The sequence below is a fragment of the Ictidomys tridecemlineatus genome, chromosome 2, assembly GCF_052094955.1.
Source record: "Ictidomys tridecemlineatus isolate mIctTri1 chromosome 2, mIctTri1.hap1, whole genome shotgun sequence".
Taxonomy (NCBI): domain Eukaryota; kingdom Metazoa; phylum Chordata; class Mammalia; order Rodentia; family Sciuridae; genus Ictidomys; species Ictidomys tridecemlineatus.
This window is the reverse complement of record NC_135478.1, coordinates 60,773,526-60,796,110: the sequence shown is the minus strand read 5'-3', so window position 1 is coordinate 60,796,110 and position 22,585 is coordinate 60,773,526. Positions and strand designations below refer to the sequence as shown.

General features: G+C 31.9%; 2 protein-coding genes across 3 annotated transcripts in view; one reads left to right on the top strand and one right to left on the bottom strand.

The window, feature by feature from the left end:
• Positions 1 to 22,585, bottom strand: part of LOC144375101 (semaphorin-3A-like) — a 268,754-nt gene that overhangs the window by 44,007 nt on the left and 202,162 nt on the right. The window lies entirely within an intron of this gene.
• The window catches only part of LOC144370521 (dystrophin-like), a 129,284-nt gene continuing 106,725 nt past the window's right edge, over positions 27 to 22,585 (top strand). The window contains exons 1-5 of the mRNA XM_078031331.1: positions 27 to 56; positions 13,739 to 13,861; positions 16,148 to 16,285; positions 18,984 to 19,136; positions 19,993 to 20,175. Of these exons, the coding sequence (XP_077887457.1) occupies positions 27 to 56; positions 13,739 to 13,861; positions 16,148 to 16,285; positions 18,984 to 19,136; positions 19,993 to 20,175 (627 nt within the window). The remainder of the gene's footprint in view (positions 57 to 13,738; positions 13,862 to 16,147; positions 16,286 to 18,983; positions 19,137 to 19,992; positions 20,176 to 22,585) is intronic.

The following is a 22,585-nucleotide window of genomic DNA, read 5'->3' as shown; positions in this document are numbered from 1 at the left end:
ACTGTGTATTGTGTGGTTATCCAAAAATGCGTGTGGCCATATGTCAGATACATGATGTAAAAATTTGCAGATATATAAGAAATGCTTATCAATTTTTCAAAAATGAATCCTAATACCTTTAATTCATGTGATTTAGAATGGTTCAAATTAAATTGGTTAAACAGAAGAAAGTAAATATGTCTTTAAGATCAAACATATAAGTCTCTCTCTAAGTGGTCAAAGAACTAATAAAATGTTGATATCTATAGAATGTCTAATATCCCTAGGTTTTAAAATTTTCTTCAACAACAAAAAATGTTTAATACTTTTTAATAAACTGATCTGATATCGTGGAAAAAATAAGCAGCATAGATTTGACATAAAATTAGTCATAAATGTGTTAGACATCTGATTAATTTACAAGGTTAAAATGCTAAATGTTAAATATACCATTTTAACTCTTTAAATTCTGTTGGGTAACAATATTGATATTTCATATATTGAAAAATATAAAAAGGGGGTTAATTTTTTTGCAATCACTGAGAAAAGGTTACTAAAATTTAAAGTACTGAGAAGTATAATTTTTATACTTGAACATTGTATTTTCATTAAATGGTATACAGATGTGATTAACTGTGTACTGAAAATAACAAAATGAGGCTGGGGATGTAGCTCTGAAAGACCCCAGCCCAACAACGTCAGGCCTAGGTTGCAAAACCGGCATGTCACAAACCTACGCAGGCACCAGAGGTGTTTTTCAGATAATCAGTTAGGTGTAACCGGTTAAAAAAAAAAGGACAGAGAACCAAGTCCCAAGACATGCCTGAATAAGCAGGAACAAGAGGACCAGAGTGCAAACATGTAGCTTTTATGTGGTCTTTCCAGTAACATAAAGTGAAAAACAACTTTACCCTTTAGGTAACCTATATGCTGGGTTTAAAATTAACCTATTGTTTACCACGCGCAAAACTGTCCCTTTACCCTATAAAAATCTCTGTATCCCCAAGCCCGGTGTGCCAGTTCACCAAAGCTCCGGCTGAGGTTCTGCTGGGCACCCACAGGCGCCTGTGTCTCAATAAACCCCTCTTGCTTTTGCAGCCAGTGTTTCGTGTGATTCTCCTTGGACAGGGAAACGGGGGTCTTTCATTTTAAGCAGTAATGCATTTGCCTGGCATGCACAGGGTGCTGGGTTTGATCCTCAGCACCACATAAAAATAAAAGATGTTGTGTCCTCCAAAAACTGAAAAATAAATACTAAAAAATGCTCTCTCTCTGTCTCTCTCTCTAAAAAAAGAACAAAAAGAAAATAACAAAATGTTTCTTATTAAAATTAAATAATTGCCCAATTAAAAAAAATACAAAGATTGTTTCAAATTGTGAGCAAAAAAAAGGATTAACAAATAAAAAAGAGAAATTAAAGTTCTATATGAGTTGGGTTTACATATATATGTACAATGGTCAGGGCTATTTGCCATTTTACCTTAAGGTCAATCTAGAGTTTAACCTATATGTTAAAAAGACAAGGATTTCTTGAAACATTGATCTACCTATAACATTGTGTTTATTAAGTCTTTTTTTCCCCAAGTAGTCTTGAAGGAATTAAGGATTATACAACTATGGTTAAACAACAACTGTTATTTAGAAATACTGTAAAATGTTATTTCCTTGAAAGCTAAACTTGATTAAAATAAAACCATCAATGTAATTGTGGTGTTATTTCTCTTCTTTGTGTATTAAATATGTTTATATCTTCCAGGTATATAAGTCTTTAAGGTAGAAGGTTTAAAAGAACATTATATCTGGCTGGTGTTCTTTAAACTAAGGTTGTATGATAATTTTTGGCTTATAAAGATGTCAAACTTTATTGCAGATTTATTTGTATCTTTTAGTGTTCTATAACTGAACCTGCTATCAAAAAGATAAAATGTTTTATGTTACTTTTTACACTGAGGTAAAATTTAAATACATTTTAAGTTAATGAGAGCCTAAGTTATATAAAGGTTTATATTGTGAAACAGGAAAGCATTTTGCTACTTTTCCAAAAAAAGTTAAAAGTTCTCAGCCTTCTTTTAATTCACATTTTAAATGTAATATCATATTGTGTTAGCTAATATTCATGTGGACTCAAGCAACAATATATGTAAACTTTGTAAAATAATATTTAAGAAAAAAATCAACTTCAGAACTATAGTACTTCAACTAAGATTTGTAGGTTCTCTGTGTTATCTGAGATAAGCTCTGCCTCCCACATTATTACATGTCAAAATGACTCCAAATCAGATCAGACTTCAGGTCATTTAAAGTTTTTCTTTCAAAAAATTGTTTTTTGTTATTAAGATTACTAGGATCTCAAAAAGCAGATATAATATATAACTCAGCAAAAAATTAAGATAGTTATTAAACAAAGTAAATGTTTTTATTCTAATTTTATTTTGTATTTTCCTTATAAACTGTCTAAATGTTGTCTGTTAATGTTTAACAGAGGGATTGCTATGTGAACACACAACCTGGGTTAATTTAAGATAATAATTTTATTACCTAAATGACAGAAAGGATAGTACAGACACAAATTAATAAAAAGGGGCAAATGACTGCAAGGTTATAGACATTAAAGTTAAAACCTAGTTCTTAATTTAAGACTGGTGAGACTGGCTCACTATAACTTTCAGATCAAGACTTAAAAATAAAGTTAAATTAAAAGGACAAAAAGATATTTAGCTCTTGCCCTCCAAGTCAGTCAAAATCCAGGGAACAGATAGCTTCTGTAAGGAGCTTTACAACTCTGGGCCACACAACCTCCTGACTGGGAGATTCATGAGACCACTGGAGAAGAGAAAGCAATCAATGCACTTGCCATGAAACGAGGGTCATTGGAGAAAGAAGACATTCTTATGCATCCGAGAGAAGCTACATGGTCAGCAAGACCTGGACCCATCCTAGTGCAAATGACACAAGCAGAATTGAGAAACTTCTCTTAAGTTTCCCAAAAAGTGACTTCCTTGGAAGGTCAGCAGATTCTTAACAATACATAGAAAAAGAAGTCAGTTTGACTTGCTTCATCTTTAACACCTAGCAAAAATAGTTAAAACCAAAACATAGCCATTCCTGAGCATTTGAAAGATAAATAATAATAGTTAAATATAACTTAAGATATACACTTATGTTAGCCCCCCACCTCCTCAAAAATAAGCAAAACTAGAGACTCATTAAAAAGATTCTGAGGAAGTAATGCCTAATATCAATCAAGTGAAACTGCCAAGTAAGAAGTTTCAGTAATTTAAGGCTTATAGATCTTCCCAACCTCCTACACAGGTAGGATTAATATTTGCTAACATAATTATCTAACCCCAAGTAACAGAAATAAAGGGTTCTCCTCAAAAAATTAAACAATAAGATAACAACCCAATCGACAAATGGGCCAAGGACCTGAACAGACACTTCTCAGAGGAAGACATACAATCAATCAACAAGTACATGAAAAAATGCTCACCATCTCTAGCAGTCAGAGAAATGCAAATCAAAACCACCCTAAGATACCATCTCACTCCAGTAAGATTGGCAGCCATTATGAAGGCAAACAACAACAAGTACTGGAGAGGATGTGGGGAAAAGGCTACTCTTGTACATTGCTGGTGGGACTGCAAACTGGTGTGGCCAATTTGGAAAGCAGTATGGAGATTCCTGGGAAAGGTGGGAATGGAACCACCATTTGACCCAGCTATTGCCCTTCTCAGACTATTCCCTGAAGACCTTAAAAGAGCATACTATAGGGATACTGCTACATCGATGTTCATAGCAGCACAATTTACAATAGCTAGACTGTGGAACCAACCTAGACGCCCTTCAATAGATGAATGGATAAAAAAAAAATGTGGCATTTATACACAATGGAGTATTACTCTGCACTTAAAAATGACAAAATCATGTAATTTGTAGAAAAAGGGATGGCACTAGAGCAGATTATGTTAAGTGAAGCTAGCCAATACCTAAAAAACAAATGCCAAATGTCATCTTTCATATAAGGAGAGCAACTAAGAACAGAATAGGGAGGAAGAGCATGAGAAGAAGATCACCATTAAACAGGGTCAAGAGGGGGGAGGGAAAGAGAGAGAGAAGGGAAATTGCATGGTAAAGGAAGGAGACCCTCATTGTTATACAAAATTATATATAAGAGGAAGTGAGGGGAAAGGGAAAAAAACAAGAGAGAGAAATGAATTACAGTAGATGGGGTAGAGAGAGAAGATGGGAGGAGAGGGGAGGGGAGGGGGGATAGTAGAGGATAGGAAGGGCAGCAGAATACAACAGACACTAGTATGGCAGTATGTAAAAAAAGTGGATGTGAAACCGATGTGATTCTGCAATCTGCATACGGGGTAAAAATGGGAGCTCAAAATCTACTTGAATAAAATGTATGAGATATGATATGTCAAAAATAAAAATAAATAAAGAAATAAAGAAAAGAAAAAGAAATAAAGGGTTCTCTACTTGACATGGAGTTGAGACCAGTAAAAATTTTATAAGATTGGATGACATTGATTAGCTTAATTACATCTCATGGGCATGGACATCTGCAACATTAAAAGTTAAATGTTGTGTTTACATTCCTAATAACTGCAAAGATGTTAAAGATTTACATTTCTTTTTTTTTTATTGTTGGTCGTTCAAAACTTTACACAGTTCTTAATACATCATATTTCACAGTTTGATTCAAGCGGGTTATGAACCCCCAACTTTACCCCGTATACAGATTGCTGTATCACATCAGTTACCCTTCCATTGATTGACATAATGCCTTTCTAGTGTCTGATGTATTCTGCTGTCAGTCCTATTCTCTACTATCCCCCCTCCCCTCCCCTCCCCTCCCCTTTTCTCTCTCTACCCCTTCTACTGTAAATCATTTCTTCCATTTGTATTATCTTGTCTTACCCCTCCATTATATAGTTCTTGATATATCATATTTCACATTTTGATTCAAGTGGGTTATGCACTCCCATTTTACCCCATATACAGCTTGCAGAATCACATCAGTTACACTTCCATTGCTTTACATATTGCCATCCTAGTGTCTGTTGTATTCTGCTGCCTTTCCTATCCTCTACTATCCCCCCTCCCCCCCTCCCCTCCCCTCTTCTCTCTCTACCCCCCCCCCCACTGTAATTCATTCCTCCCCCTTGTATTATTTTTCCCTTTCCCCTCACTTCCTCTTGTATGTAATTTTGTATAACCCTGAGGGTCTCGTTCCATTTCCATGCAATTTCCCTTCTCTCTCCCTTTCCCTCCCACCTCTCAACCCTGTTTAATGATGGTCTTCTTCTCGTGCTCTTCTTCCCTAGTCTGTTCTTAATTACTCTCCTTATATCAAAGAAGACATTTGGCATTTGTTTTTTAGGGCTTGGCTAGCTTTGCTTAGCATAATCTGCTCTAATGCCATCCATTTCCCTCCAAATTCTATGATTTTGTCATTTCTTAATGCAGAGTAATTCTTTATAAAGGCCTTGACCACTCTGGCCTTACAATGGGAACAGCTCCTCAGTCTTCACATCTCTGGTGAGAAAATATTAACTTTTTTTCATCTTCATGATATTCATTTACATGTTCCAGAGACTACAATAATTTTTAAATACTCATGTGTTTTTTTTCTTTTATTCTTTTTCTTTGTTTTTTTCTCATAGAAACACTCATATCCAGAGGACTTTAGTACCTGTTCTTTCCCAACCAGACTTCAATCCAACCTGACTTCTAAAAGGAAATTACAAACTTCTTGCCCCTTCTCACATCACCTCTCAACTTTGAAGCAGCCAGGAGTCATTGCTCCTTTTCCTTACAGCTGTAGATAGTTTCTAAAATTAGAAGGGTTGGGGATGAAGCCAGAATTAGATAGACAGTGAGTCTAGATAGGTAAATTTAATCAGGTCAGATCAAAAAGTCTAAATTTGAGTAAATCCTGAGAGTTGGAGACTGTCCCTCTAGGGGTTAAAATTTATTAAGAGCAATTTGTGCACCCTATCAAATATTTGAAAGGGACCCTTAAGACAAGGAGGAGAATGATAAGCTCAGCCTAACTGAATTTTAAGATTGGGTGCCATCTCATCAAAAAGTCATAAAAAGTTAATTTCTGTTTTATTATAAATTACTGATATTTCTGAAATTATTTGAAATTCCTGCCTGTGTTCTTCTTGACGATATAATAACCTTCTCTGAAACCCCAGTGGCACCTCATAAATTCTGATGTTAGTGTCTAAATTAAATCCTTACCTTGAAATAGTATGCCATGTAGATCATTAACCTATTATCTGCCTTTGTATTATGCTTGTCAAAATCCTATTATCTTTGAGTTCTCTAGACACACCACTTTGCAACATTTTGTGCTATGAAAACTTGTTCCTTGAAAGCTGCAATAGTGTTCTCTTGTCTAGCTTAGAGAGAGACAGTCCTGGCCAGCCTTGTGTACACAATTCAAGCTTGCTCTAATTTGATTTAAAATTGAAGTTGATGATATTTCTTTGCACGATGGTTCAATACCCCCAAAGATTTCAGAGACTAACAATAAAGTAGAGGTTCAAGGCGCTGCATGGAGGAGAAAAAAGAACTTCACACCCCATCTCCATTAATCTAAGGAGAAAGCATCACAGAGAGCAGGAAGTCTCAAGGCCTCCCATGTTTTATTTGTGAGAGTCCTGATAGATTTGTGTATTGTCAATTCTATGGGGTTATTTGCAAAATGAAAAAAATCTGGAATCAACTTTCCTGGACTCACAATGAAAGCCATTTTTTTTTCTTCAAGAAAAAAAAAACACTTGAGCCCCTATTAACAATAAGTCTTCTCTTTATTATGTGACTTTTTGAATCATTCAAACTCATGAAGCAAGAGAGCACACTTAGCTCGTGTGAAGTCATACCTATACCTAGTATAGTGATGGCCTGCCATCTCATTTCACCATCTTTTCTACCTCTATGCCTCTCTTTTCCTTTTTATTAAAATTTTTATTAAAATTGAGACCATTAGTTTTCTTACTATGTCACTTCACTTTGTACCATTTAATGGTACCATTTAATGAATAAAATTTTTATTTTAATGTTGCACAATTTATGAATTTTAAGTATATTTTGTGTAACTCTGAAATAATCTCCATAATTTGTGGTTCTTGAGACTGAAACCAAGAGTGTACTTTGGGCTAGACAGTGGGCTTATTTTTGACCTGCCAATGTATATTAACTCACCAATATAGTTTTGGTTGATTTATAACATTTTCAGATGTGTAACCATGAAATTAGTCACATCAATTCAAAAATCAATAGGTATGCGTGGATTAATGTCCCCAAGTTACCCTCACAACTTAGCCACATTTCCAAATTTTCATCCTTAAAACATTAAACCAGTACCTTACCTAATAGCAAAAGAATGCGACCAGTGAATTTCACTATTTTGAGTATTTGTTTCATTTATAAAGTTATTTTTTATATTTCCTTATTGTTTACTCAAAAATAAGAGAGTGAATAAGTCTATACATTATTGAGTTATCTTTGTTCTAACATAGATGTAGTATCTTTACAATACTCTTAATGTTTGTGAGTTTTATTTCCTCTTCAGATAGAATTATTTGAAATGACGCTTCATATCATGTCAGCAGTCTGTCTTTTCTGTATTACAGGATGTTACTTGTCCTTGAAACTTTATTCATTTGGTTGCTATGGATTATTCTTTTCCTATTTTCTTATACTAATATTGTAATGATAAATAAATTTTCAAAGCTGCAGTATGGAAAGAGGAGATTGATTGATTTGAAACAATTTTAAACCAATCTGTAGCACTTGGATTATTTATTTTCAATTTAGATTTTAGTGTAATTCTAATATAGTGGTCATTAATCATGATTACTAAGATTTCATAGTCCAGAACAAATGTTTATTTTGCTGTCTGTGTGAACACAGTCATTATTTTGCTAGTGTATCTATGCACGATGAAGTAATATTTAATCAAAGGAAAACTTAACATTTTAATATTGATAAAGTTTATATGAGTAATTTTGAATGCTTTCAACTTTTAATGAATCAGTTTGTAATTGATTTTGCTTTTATTCAGTCTGTTATTCGTTGTTAACTTGTTTATAAGTCACCTTTAATGCCAAAACTTCAAAAAAGCCTTAAATTTCATTAATCCTTAAATCTTCCAACAAAGCACAATGAATAGTTGTTAAGCAATTTGAAGCAACATTAAAATATCAAGGAAAACAAAGTGTTGTCTTTCTCAGTTTCTCTGTCTCTTTCTTTTGTGTCCATTTATCTGTTTATTAAATTTCTCTATGTTCTACTTCATATGTATTTTGTATAACTGCACAGTCATGCTAAAGTTCTTAAACTAAAAAGGTAAGTAAAAAATATAATTGTGTGAAAACTATGTTTGGTGTGTACATTTTCCAACAATATTATAACTTCTCTTTGATTATTTTCTATATATTCTAAAGCGTATCTTTCGTGCTCTGTCCAACTCTGTGATATAATTGTGATTCTATTTCTTCTGTGGTCATGTTTTATTTAATATCAATAGAAGTAATTTATCTAGTAATTAATATGATTTATCATCACTTTCAACTGCTTTATACTGCATCATAATTCTGAATTGAAAAGGCAGGTATCATATACTACATATATTTAAATTTGGTGAATCAAAGAGTGAGATTTTGAACTATAAATGCTTCCTAATGGTGCATTTAAAAATAGTTTCTGCCAAGAATACACCAAAAATAATTGGAGTGTTACTTATGATTATTTTGGTTATAAAGTTGATCATTGACAATCAATCTATAGGTAGTTCTAAAACCAGTAACTGACTGAGTAAAGTCCTTTTCTATTCAAAAAGGGGATCATATTTGTTTTGGAAAATACAGAGTACTGTAAGATATATTGCCAACCTCAGAGACTGAAATCCTCTTAGAGAAACAAAGCATACATCCTTAAGAATAAAATAACATCATATTTACATGTGAAAGGTAGTACAACATAATTTAGGATTACACGTAAATGAGACTCCTGACAGAAGATCAAACACACTCCTGTTAGTTTTCCTATATACAAATCCCTCTCAGAAAACATAGTGCAAATGAACAAGACTAACTTTATATGGTTAAACTAAATACAAAAACATTGATTAATAAATTGTTCATATTTTTACTTTTTTGGTAAGATATTATTCCAACAACATTTTTCGAACAAATAATAAGGTATTTTCTTTGATCCATGTTGTGATTTATAGAGTATATACATATATACACCACTCAATAATGTCGTCACAAACTACATGTGATTAATAATCATTTGAAATATGGCTATTACAAATTAAGATGTGCAATAAATATAAAATATACATGGATTTTTAAGACTTGATATGAAAAAATGAATGTAAAATGTCACATTAATAATTTTATATTATAGGTTTGTCCAATCACTTGTTGGATACATTGTGAAAGAAAATATATTATTAATTTTTCTTGTGTTTTTTATTATGACAAATAGATAATTTGAAATTACACATGACTTTTATTATATTTGTTTTAAGCTAAACAACTCTGGTTTTAGAGGAAAGAATGTACTTTAAAGTGAAAAAATTTAAGAAATTTATCTATGATAAAAGGGTCATATTTCAATATTATGATGTAATCTGTTATCATCAAGACTGTATATTTTTAGCAATGAGAAACTCACTACCTTAAAATTACTACTTAAAAATATTCCAACCTTAATAAATTATTATCATATTTGCCTAAAACTCAGGCTCCAAATAATTTGTACCCCTTTATTCTAGTTATTCATTTTGAACTACACAAAGTAATTCAAACCCTAATCTGCATAATGACCTTTTCCTTGTCTTTGATCAAGGAATCTAGACCCCATACATCCTTCTAATGAAGTCTAACCTTCCATTATCTTGCCTGAATAATTACTTATTTTTAATAGTACCTAAAGTCTTCTCACATCTTCTGTTTTGGCACTAGATGGCATCATGGTATTCCTAGCATTTGGCCATTTGTTAATATATTTCCTACCTAGACAGGTCTTTTGAAAATTCTACATATAAATTGTATTATTTAAAGGACTCTTCAAAATGTTTACTCTGCTATCCCATCATTAGTCATTCTTTGTTTATTTTTTCAGAAAATATTTTTTGAGTGCCTACTATGTTGCAAGAATAAGTTTTGGTAGAATAACAAAAATGCCTCATTTCCATGGATATTCATGTAACTCATCTCACTAACTTTGTAATTTTTGCATAAGTTTTGTTTCTTTAAATCTTAACTGCTACCCAGGGAAAAATAAGTGCAAAGCCCTTGGCATCTTCCTCAAGATCATTTTGTATATTATTACAGATTAATAAATCAATAGTTTTGTTGTCTAGAGTGATACAATATAAACTGGTGTTTAAATATTTTCATTTTCATCATTAGAACTTCATGATTTTGTCAAATCCCTCAGTAAAATAAAAACTCACTACATCAACAAGTATTTGTTTATATTCAAAATCATGTTTTCAAAAGAGGAAGATCTTGAACTAAGTCAATATGTGGGTATTATTTCGAGAGGAAACAACAAGAGCTAAGATTTTAGTCAACATATATTTATATAAGATATATATTCTTATCCCTGTGTTACAAATGAAAAAGCTGAGGTTCAAAGAAAATAACTTGTCCAAGGCCCCTTACCTCTTAAAAAGTGGAACACATTTCCAATCTGTACATTCTTATACAAGACATTGTGTTCTTCACTGTAAGATCAAAGGAATTTTAAGGTACTTGAGGAGGGATAACAGATCATCAAATGGTGTGCAACAAAAGACTATAATGGTAACAATTAAATAAGGTCCCTGGGACAAAATTGAGGGAAGCCTTCACTATCATCCTGGAGTTTGAACTTTATTCTTCCTATACCCACCAGGTACAAAAGGTTCTAGAACAACATAGTAGTATAATGAAAAAGATTTGAGGACATACTGACCTGATCACTGTGCACAGGCTGGAACTGGTTTGGCAGGAAGGAGATTTTATTCTAGTCTGGAAGTAATTGTCTGTCCTATGTGAGGGCTCAGAAAGATGATGGGCTTGGGAATACAAAGCAAGTGGATCATAGAAAATTAATTAACACTTACTGATACTTATTAGAAAAAGATATTCAAGAATGAATGACATGACTTATGTTTTAAACATGGATGACTAAGAAAAATGATCTATTTACAGAACTAGGAAAGTTAGTGTTGTAAGAAGTTTGGGGGAAGTTAAATAGCTTAGTTCTAGATAGATTGAAATTCAGGTGAGAAATTAGCTAATTTCTAGTCTAGACTGGAATTCAGAAGTGAGATCACAGCTTGTCTTTATAACAGTTTGAGAAGCACAAATCTTATAGTTAAAATCATGGAAGAAAATATATTTTATTATGGGAGAAGCATTGGGAAAGGGGTACAGAGGTCCAAATTTAGAGCCTTTGAAAATACTATCAGTATATGGAGAGAAGATAAGCTAGAGAGGATGCAGGCAGACCAAAAAGGTAAATCTGACTGCAAATATATCCATATTATTTTGATATCCAAGTACTCAATAAAAATTATTTTAAACATTTATCATTGTATGCTCACAAAATCAAGTAGAAAAAATGTAGTTTCTCTTATTAAAATCAGCAAACGTGAAGAACAGTTTAATAACATAACACTATCAAATTGGTATTGTGTAGTTAAAATTCTAAAGGATGGTATTCAAAACAAGGGTGGTAATAATTTTACCTTTAAAGTCCTTTGAACAGTATTTGAGGATTGAACTAAGGACTATGCTAGTAATATCTTGAAATATTCTTAACGCTTATTTTTAAAAATTTTATTGCCGTGTAAAAATTATATACAATAGTGGGATTCATTATGCTATATTCATACATACACAAAAGATAATTTGACCAATATAATTCCCCAAAATTTACTCTTTCTCTCTTCTCTTCCCTCCCCCTGAATCACTTGCTCTAATCTACTGATCTCCCTTTTACTGTCATTATTGATATTAATGTTTTTATTAGTTCATTATAGTTACATGCAATAGTGCAGTTCACTTTGAGATATTCCTACATGAATATGATACAATTGGCTTGATTTAAGTCCCAGTATTTCTCCTTTCCCTACCCTCACACTTCTCTCTTCTCCCCTTTATTTACTGGTTTTCCTTCTATTTATTTGGGTTTTTATGTGCTTTATAGTTATACATAAAATCCCAATTCATTGGGACATATTCATGCATGCATGTAGCAGTTTAGTCAGTTTTATTTACTGACTGAATGAAATTTCCTTCTCCTTCTCTAGTTCCCTCCCTTCTCTAGTTCCTCCTCATTTCCTCTTACCCCCTTCATCTCCTCCCTTCTCTTCTGTTTTCATGGGATCCTGTAGTACTTCAAGTAACTATTATTTCCAATGACAATGATTATTGGGACTTAAAAACGAGTTTTTACTAAGTCACATTTTAAAAGACTCCATAGATCCTTTCTGGGGTATATAGAAATGCCTATATTATATTTTTTTATGTTTATTCATGTTGCATGTGAGAATCATGCTCCCCCATGAATACCATTTGGTTATTCACTTACTCATTAGTGACAGACTACCATTACATATTTGATTTGTCCTTGAAAACTTACCTTATTGTCCTTTGGCTGTTTGCATCTAATAAAGATAGGAAAGACCTATTGCTGAAAATGTGACTGGGAAAGAACATGTGGGGATCAAAGTTGATGAATGCAATCATCCTGGGCATAAGACACTAAGAGTTATTTCTGAATTAGTTCTATTATGTAAAATAGCTCTGAAGAAAATCAGATTTCTATATTTCATCTCTGGGATTTAAAACTATATTCAGCATAAAGTTATTTTCCAGTGTTATAATTAATGGGAAGAAATTAAATATAGAATAAATATCAAGAGAGTAAAAGTGTATTTTATTAACAGAACTTTAATGATTAAATGTTGTCCCATCTTTTGAATATTTGAATTTCAATGTTTTTTTCATTCATCACTCCTTTTTCATGTGTTTCATGAAGCAAATCAAAGGATATTCAAGTTTTTTGAAACTGGTCAATATGAGTTTCCAAATTAAACTGTTATGTTTGAAAAGGTTGAAAAACATATATTTAGACTTTTTATGTTAAATATTCTAAGTTCATTCATGTGAATATATATGTGCCATCTAAGAAAACGTTCCTGAAGGCAAGCTAATGGCATTGTTTGTCTTAGAAGACCATGCTTGTCAATTTTGCCATGCAAAAAATGACATTTAAGATAGCTGAGCAGATTGCCATGTAGTTTTTCTAAGGATAGGGTGACAATTATACATTTCTACCTGAGGTTACTGTTATTTGATGAATGAAGTAATTTTTGATAAGACATATTTGCTCAAATGATATCTATATCAGAATATTTAAGATAAGATTGAATTTGAGGTTAGAATATTAAAAATTAGTGCAGCAAAATTTATGTAAATTGCCTTTTTTGATACCACAGAATGATGAATTGCATTATCTTGCATGTATGTTCAGCTCTGGTGATGTTAAATGTTTGTCCTTATTTGCATCTGCAGGTACTTTCTCAGTTGTATTTCAAATCCTTCAAAAAATATGATATGGAAACATAATGCATGTCATTAGTTTAGCCACAGGAGGTTGAATAAATGTATTTCTTTTGGTATGTGTTTCTAATAAAAGTAATTTTGATTTAAATTAGCACTATCTTTTTTTTTAGGCCTCCATTCCATTGAAGGAATTGGAGCAGTTTAACTCAGATATACAAAAATTGCTTGAACCACTGGAGGCTGAAATTCAGCAGGGGGTGAATCTGAAAGAGGAAGACTTCAATAAAGATATGGTAAATTGGTTGTGATAAAGTGTGAATGAACTAGGAGTAAAAATGAAAAAAAAAGTAGAAAGAAATTATATACTTCAGATCTTCAACTGAATTCTCAGAATATACCTCACACATTATATGATTCTACTGATTTTTAGAAATGCAAAGTATTCTTGTTGACCTTTTATATCAAATGCCAAATTACTATGGTCTGGTCATATAGGAGCAATTACACACTCTAAAATATACTTAAATTTATTTTGACCTGTGCTGTTTTTGAACTTGGAGGGAAATATGTAATAGAAATAGTCAATCAGAAAATAAACTAGACATTTAATAAGAATTTCAGCTATCATAGATAGCTCATGTTTTGTGTCAGTCATGTGTTTGGTCATAGAAGGGCCAAATTTACACAATATATATTTTGTTTACCAAAGTTTCCTACAAAGTTATTTTAACAAAAAATGAGTAAATAGTATAGTATATGATTAAAATATGCCATGCTGCTTATTTCATAGGAGTAAAGAAATATGACCATGTGGGCTACTTATTAACTAAGAACATTCTCCTTCAATCACAATTTCAAGATGCCTTTGATGTTTTGCTCTGGCTTAATTACTTCTGCATCACATCCCTATTCACTGACTTTTATTCTTCCCTTCACCCTCCTTTCCACAGTTTTTTTTTTCTCCTTGTTCACTGCCATCACCTCTGTGGCATTCTTAACCTTTACATGCATCTTTCTGGAGATTTTCAGAGATGTATTAATGCTAGAGTCTTCTCAAACAATGCTTGCAAGCAACATCAGAAGGCAATATATCAATTTTAGAAAATAGCCATGTGAAACAATAGGAGAAATATCTTCACCTACCACTCTTAGTTCCCACTGGTATCACTTCTGATTTCCTGGAGCTGCCCAAGTTCATACTTGCCATGAATGGGCTTTGGTGGTCTTGCCAACTCAGCTCATGGAAAGAAAGACAAGAAGAGCTTTCCAAGATACTGAATTCCAACTATCTCTACTTCATGTTAAAGAAGAAAGCAGAGGGCACCAAGATGAAAAGTACTGCTTACTTCTTGGCTTGATCACAAACACTGTCCTAAAGCCTTTGCCTGGTTAAGAGGAAATAAGTGAAATCTATTTTGTTTAATTTTTTTTGTCCTTATAAAATGTTGCAGATTTTTGAAAGGCATGATAAAATAAGTAAGGTCTTTTATAGACTATGAATATGTCCATATTATTGTATACATTTCAATAGACTATTAATCAACAAATCTCAGAAAAAAATCCCATTTCTTCTAAGCAGAATCAGTAGGGCCTGAGTTGTGTATTGAAGTTCAAATAGGTATTAAAGATTTAAATATATTGCATCTAATACCATAAAAATAATATAAAATTACCCAAACATATGATATGGTCATTTTTTAAACTTAGCATTTCATATCTTCAGTAGCATTGCATGGAAAGCCTCCTTAATAGATAGTTTCATATTTTAAATTGAAAAATACAAAATTAGGGATGAAAAACCAAATAGTCACATATATACCTATATTAGACCAGCATGTACTCAAATTATTTCACTTTTAAGTATATAAAATTAAAATATTATTCTTAGAGTATAAAAACAAATTACACATTAAAATATTTGAAGCTATTTTCTCAATCCATATTTTAACACTTATTTATTTAAAGTTAACACATACTATGACATTTTATAAACAATTTGCAATATTTGACAGCAATTCACTACATCATTTTTTACAAATTCCTCATGTCTTAAATTTGCTGAGATTTCAAATATAAAACAGATTATTAGATAAAAAAATTTCTATACATTTAAATGTAAGTATTTTCATTGAGTAGCATATTAGTATTTAAATTTTTTACCATTTTTCATACACATACACAGATCCATTTAATTATATGGATGAGTTAACATTACAAATAACAAGGTTAGTTTATTTGTACAAACTTTAATTTCTAGAACTGTACTAAAAAAGCTGAAACAAACTTTCAAGGCAGTTCATTTACCTGATGAGAAAGTACCTTTAGTCCTTCATCTTTGTACATATGCCCCTAAAATTGTTCTGTAGAACTAGATGGGAGAAACTTACTTCTTTTAAACTCTAAAGTATAAAAATAATAAAAGAAAGGTATAACCATTGTATCTTTTAAGAAAGTTCCCTAAAAGTTTTAAAATTGGAGTTTTTGTGTGTGCTTAGATAACATGTTTTATTATCTCTGTTAACAATGTACAGCTTTAAAAAAAAACCAAAATGAAGACTGTACTTGTTGTTTTTAATCAGAGTGAAGACAATGAGGGTACTGTAAAAGAATTGTTGCAAAGAGGAGACAACTTACAACAAAGAATCACAGATGAGAGAAAGCGAGAGGAAATAAAGATAAAACAGCAGCTGTTACAGACAAAACATAATGCTCTCAAGGTATTAGAGCTAAAATTATAATATACCTTGCCTGTGGTTTTTTTCATATGTAGGGTAAAATTTATTTATTGTGCATAAATAAAATCTGCTTAAGAATCTTAGTCACAAAATTCAACTTTTTCTGTTCATATGTGTGCTTTAGTTAGCATTTTTGTGTGTTTTCTAATTTTAAAAGATGTCACTTAAAAGATGTTTTAAGATTTTTCTGAATAATATTGAAAGGTATCAAAATGTATCATTCATAGTATTTATACATTTAATTTTCTAATATAGTTTATAAACAACATTTGTATTTGTATTGAGAAAGCTTCCTTAACTGCCAGAATAACCAACATATATTTTGATTTTTCCCTGCCTCCTTTACTCTAATTTTTTTCTTAATGTTATAGTAAGTCCAGGGTTTTGGTGTCCTAATATTTATTTATTAAGGCCTGGATGTTCCTCATTTTTCTAAAAAATAAAGTTTATTGTGCCTTTAAGAGAGTCACTCTTTGCAACTAACTAAGCATCTATAAGAGTCTAATTTCATTTATATAGGAATCCTCAAAAATATTTGTAATACCCTTGAAGAAGAACTGCTACTTTCACGTAACCATGTGACTTATCTGGATTGTGCAGAAAAACAGAATACATTGTTGGGTTTTTTTCCCTATTATAATGAATCTTTAGGAAGTTCTTGAGACTGGATGTATGAAAAGTTTTGTGAAACAACCTTTTTTGTATATGCTTTGCAATATTCACTGTTTGCATGCATGGCTGATTTTCTAATACTGTTAATTGCCAAGCTCTTCATTGTAAATCACTCTTTTAGAGCTATGTAGCTGTATAGGTAGATCCTCCTAGTAGGTGGCTGGAATCTGCTTTCTGTATGCAAATGAGAGGATAAAACCTGTTTCCCTATAGTCAACCAAATAAACACTGCTGAGAATGTAATTACACAATATTGTGCCTGTAAGGAATCCATGAGGAAAGTCTAATTGGCCAGCAGGTGCTCAGAAGGTAACTGCTGATAAATATAGTAAATAGAAAAGGACTCTTCCTGGAGGGAAATGCAAAAGCAAATCAAATGGATTCAGAAAATCAGATAACTCTATAACTCACACCTTTGTGACTGTGACCAAGACTTCAAAAGCATCTATACTGGTCACATGATGACACGTGTCCTACCAAACAGCAGTGTTTAATGGTTATCTGGCATACCTATTAAGAAATCTATATAATATCTCTATTTTTGCATATTACACATCATTTTGTGCTTACAAAATCGAAGGAGTTTCAGATTTATTACTACCAAACCCTTTTCTCTTGGCAGAGATGTGAGTTGTATCACAAATAAGGCACAGCTCAATTTTAATTCACGTGGCTGTATCTTGGTACCTTTGAAAAAAGCAGCATCCCTTTTGACTCTGTGCAGGCATTTATTACCTCCACAGGAGGGTGAGAAATACAACATAAAATGTAAACTGCACTAAATTTCATATCCCCACTTTTAAACAAAATAAAGCAGGAGGTCTTGATCATTCACACAAATGTATCCTACAGGCGATTATTGGAAATCATCAATTGTACTGGCCAAAATAATTTATACCACGAAATTCGGTAAATATATTAATCTGCCAAGAAGTTCCGATGCTAGTCCTTATGAAATATTTCAAGGAAGGTCAAAACTTTCCAAGCCAATGAATTTTTCAGCCACCCTTTAATATTTGGTATTTTCTTTAGTTGGAGTTAAATCGGTACATAATATCCTAATTGCTACCTCTTTGAAGAAATGAAAGCTTATTCAGAGCTTTTATGTTCCCATGAGTTATAAAATGGCATTCCAACTAATTCCATTGATCATAAAAGACTCTGAGTGTGCTTGTAGGAGCAAAATGATTGATTTCACCCCTTTGTTGATTCATTAAACCAGCCACCCTTGTTTGTCTCATCAGGTTGATTTAAAACCACCTTTGTCATCTCTTTTAAAAATAGTTAATCTTTTCATATTTTGAACTTGATTTGGTATGATAATACAAAGTTGGCTATGTAAGCCTTGAAAGAAAAATAATTTGTATATTTAAAACACTGAAATTTAAAATATTTAAATTGCTATCTTTATGTGTATTTATAATTATATGAACAATAGTCATTCTTCTACACATGTAGCTTGAAAAATTCTTATAACTAAAGTGACTTTATATTTTCAATCATACAGTGTTACTAGTCTATCAAACTTTTATTTTCAGGTATTTCTAAAACCAGGAATGTATGCTGCATGGCTATATAAACTTAACATTTTGTTTATAAGCCCAGGACTTAACATGTAAATTTTAGAATCTTATGTATTTTAAAAGTCAAATAGAGACTCACTGTTTTTGCAACTATCTAGTTAAGTGAATTGTGTTAATATATTACACTGTTCCACATAGACTACCCAACAATTTATTTAGCTCACTAAAACTATGGTGTGATTTCTAAACAAGTTTAAACATGCTAAGAGAAAATACTTTAAATGTGCTGTTCAGGTTTCTTAGCTTCTGTATCTCGGTCTTGCCATGTAAATACATAATTAAATCATTTGTATTTTTAGCATTTAAATGTGATTTAACAAGTGTACAAAAAGATGAGGGACTCAAATTATTTTTATGAATAACTACAGCCAGAAGTGTACTGTACTTATATATTGATATTTTAATAATATCTGCATCATGAACAGGATTTGAGGTCTCAAAGAAGAAAAAAGGCTCTAGAAATTTCTCATCAGTGGTATCAGTACAAGAGGCAGGCTGATGATCTCCTGAAATGCTTGGATGACATTGAAAAAAAATTAGCCAGTCTACCCGAACCCAGAGATGAAAGGAAAATAAAGGTAATGTTGTTTTAGAATGTCAATACTAGATTTTATTGCTACAGTTTAATTACTTTAACTTAATCTGTAAGGATCATATTAAAAATATTAATGTTCCTGTTGCCTCTATTAATGTTCTCTTTGATTTGGTGCATTTCTTTGTATTGTGTTTTGTTTTAGTAAATGTATTGTATTAAATGTTATTCAGTTGACATGATGTTGAATGAATAAAATGTTTTGCTTTTAGACAATGTAAAATGAATTAAGAAATGTCATGTGTTTTCTGGTAAAATTGTAATTGACTTTGTGTATCTTTGTTCCAGATGAACTAATGACTTATCGGTATATGGACGACTTCTTTCTCATGTTAGCACATTCATTTCATCAGAGCATCTTCACATATCACTGTCAAATCTCTATAGATTTATTTGCATATTGTCTGAGGATGTGTTTTCCATTATTATTTTACATTTTTTTGCTTCATTCTCTGTTGAGTTCCTCAAAACTTTAAACGAAAATTACTTATTCACTTACCCTCTAAATTACATTCTATATGAATGGTCCCTAAAATAATGAGTAATCACTCCAATGTGGGTCAACCCTCAAGGCACCAGAGGAATCAGAAGAAAGAAAATGTTAGATCAATTTCATATTTTCTAATTAGAATGTCTAAAACTGAGCCTTCAAATGATAATTGAAATAATATTTGGATTCTTGAGTGAGGATGACAGTGACACCTTCCATATTTGTAAATTTTGAAAGATGACAATAAAGGAACAACAGCCTATGAAATTTCTGAGAGAAGTGTTTGCTACTTGCAGGTTGGTTGATGTGGTTAGCTAACTGCCCTGGGCCCTGTATTGGTTTTGCTCAATAGGAAATTGATCGTGAATTGCAGAAGAAGAAAGAGGAGCTGAATGCAGTGCGTAGGCAAGCTGAGGGCTTGTCTGAGGATGGGGCCGCAATGGCAGTGGAGCCAACTCAGATCCAGCTCAGCAAGCGCTGGAGGGAAATTGAGAGCAAATTTGCTCAGTTTCGAAGACTCAACTTTGCACAAATTGTGAGTTGTTACTGGCAAACCCACATAAGTGTTTGCAACTACTACTCTATTAACAGAGGCCTACTAACAACAACACAAAAAAATCCAGGTGCAATTTCAAACTACTTATGTGCATTTTGAAAGTGAGCAGTTTCTCTCACTTTGGGCTTCTGTAACACTAGTGCTTCATTTAGAAGTTTAAAACATGATAAATTAACAGCTAATAGGAAAAGCCCCCTTACCAGAAATGAAAGATACATCTTAATTTTTTTTGCTGCATCATTTTTCATAACATTGGCAATGTGAATTTGTCAATTTATCATACATTTACTTTACTTCAGTGTCTAATCCAGAAATATGTATTGCTTTCCTGAGATCATCCCATGCTAATTTTACTTTCTTACTGTATATATGGTAAATAACAAATATTTTGTGAAACATCTTATATCAACCTGCCTAAGGCCATATCCTATTGACTCAAAGAATAATAGTTTAGTCTTTAAACCTGGTTAACTTCTTAGTAGGTCACAATGATTATTAGAAAAACTTGGTGCCTAGCAAGATGGTTGGAAACTGATGTCAGATGAACAATACCATATAATGTCATTACAGAAATGCTACAAGCCAAAATGAAAAGGAATGACTTCTTTTTAACAACTGAATTTAAAGTTTGTGTTTCTCTCTCTTTCAAAAGGCAATTTAAAATTGTAATCTTGGACTTAGATTTTTATTTGTAATAAGGTACAAACTACAAAGATTTTCTGACAAACGCATTTTCTTTTCCTATTCCGGGTTCTTGTAAAGTGAAGAGGAATGAAGACAATCTGTAAATATCTAACAAAAATACATCAAAAGACCACATTATAAAAGTCTGAACAATAAGGCTTTATAATTATGTTGGATTGAATAATATGAAGCAAACAGACATTCAACCATTTTGACCTATGTAAATGACAAATGCATGTGGTTTAGCCCATAAATGAGATTTCTTGGGAAATTTTTATGATATTGTTGATTCCATTTAATAGGGCATATACTTTAAATTTGTCTAAGACAATTAAAATAACTATAAACATATACAGAAAATATGCTACATATTATTATTATTAATTTTTATACTTTAAGAAAGTTCACTTATATACTGTTTTCTATGAAATCCAGTGACCCAAAGTTTAATAGCAGTTGAATATTCTGAGTAGTTGGAAAGAATAATCTAAAAAAGATTGAAACTGTATTACATTTTAAGTCTAATTCTAACTGATTGAACGTTTCAGCCTATTATTCTTCATACTAGATGTTATGAACATAATATGTCATTAATCACTCAAGCTTACACTAACAGAAAACTGTATCTGCAGATGCAAAATGAAGTGAGAGATTAAAGCAACCATATAGAAAAAAACTAATAAAATAGCTTTGTCTTGATTTAATAGGTCATTTACGCACAAGTCCCCTGCTTTGAATGATCTGACCAACTCTTTTCTGCATTTCAATTTTCCCTGTCTGAATACACCCAGTATGAAGCATCCAATTTGTTAACAACCTAGTCTAGTTAAATTACTCAAGCTTTATGTTTAAATAAATACAGAATTAAAAATCTTCATAAATCACCCACTTAAAATGATGTATATCCCTAGACATAGTAGGCTCTTAACAAATATTTGTACAACATAATGATTGATGAAATAAAAGAAAGATATAAGAAATGGTTTAAAAATTTAAAGTGAATTATAGTAAAATAATGAGATTTATTTTATTAAAAACTATTCTTGAGTTCTGTTTATGAAAATTCGAAAATTTAGGTCTGTGTGATGGGGGCTTCTTTAATGTTAATTCTTGATTGTCCATGATGATAGATGTAATCCCAACATGTATGAATTATAATCAATATCACAATTATATTTTAATTGGATTTAGTTATAACTGAAGGATGATAGAATATAGGTAGATATGTAGAGTGATGCATAAATATATAAATAGAAAAAGTTATATCCAAGATGTATCTTTGTATTCCACTGACCACAAATGTATTTGAAAAGTTGATTTCACCATACACATTAATTAGAATCTTGCTTCCCAATGCTTTCACAATGGAATCACTTGAGATAGCTACAGGATAACAGTTTAAATGAGAAGTTGTGTCTGAAATAATTCTACCATGGCCTTCATGCAGTATAGATGGTCATAGCTTCAAAATTCCTTACCTCCCCTTCATTCTCTTTCTGTTTCTCTCATCTTTATTTCTCCTAGCTGGTCCCTTTCTGATCTCTCTAGATATAAACTTGAGATTTGTAGTTAGTCCTCCATGTCTTGACAGTAGCAATTCAAGAGAATAGACAGCACTCCAAAGTGCCTAGAATTTGAGAACTAAGTTTAAAATGAGAAGTTAATTTTCTTTATTTCATAGATGAAGACTCAGAAATTGGCTAAG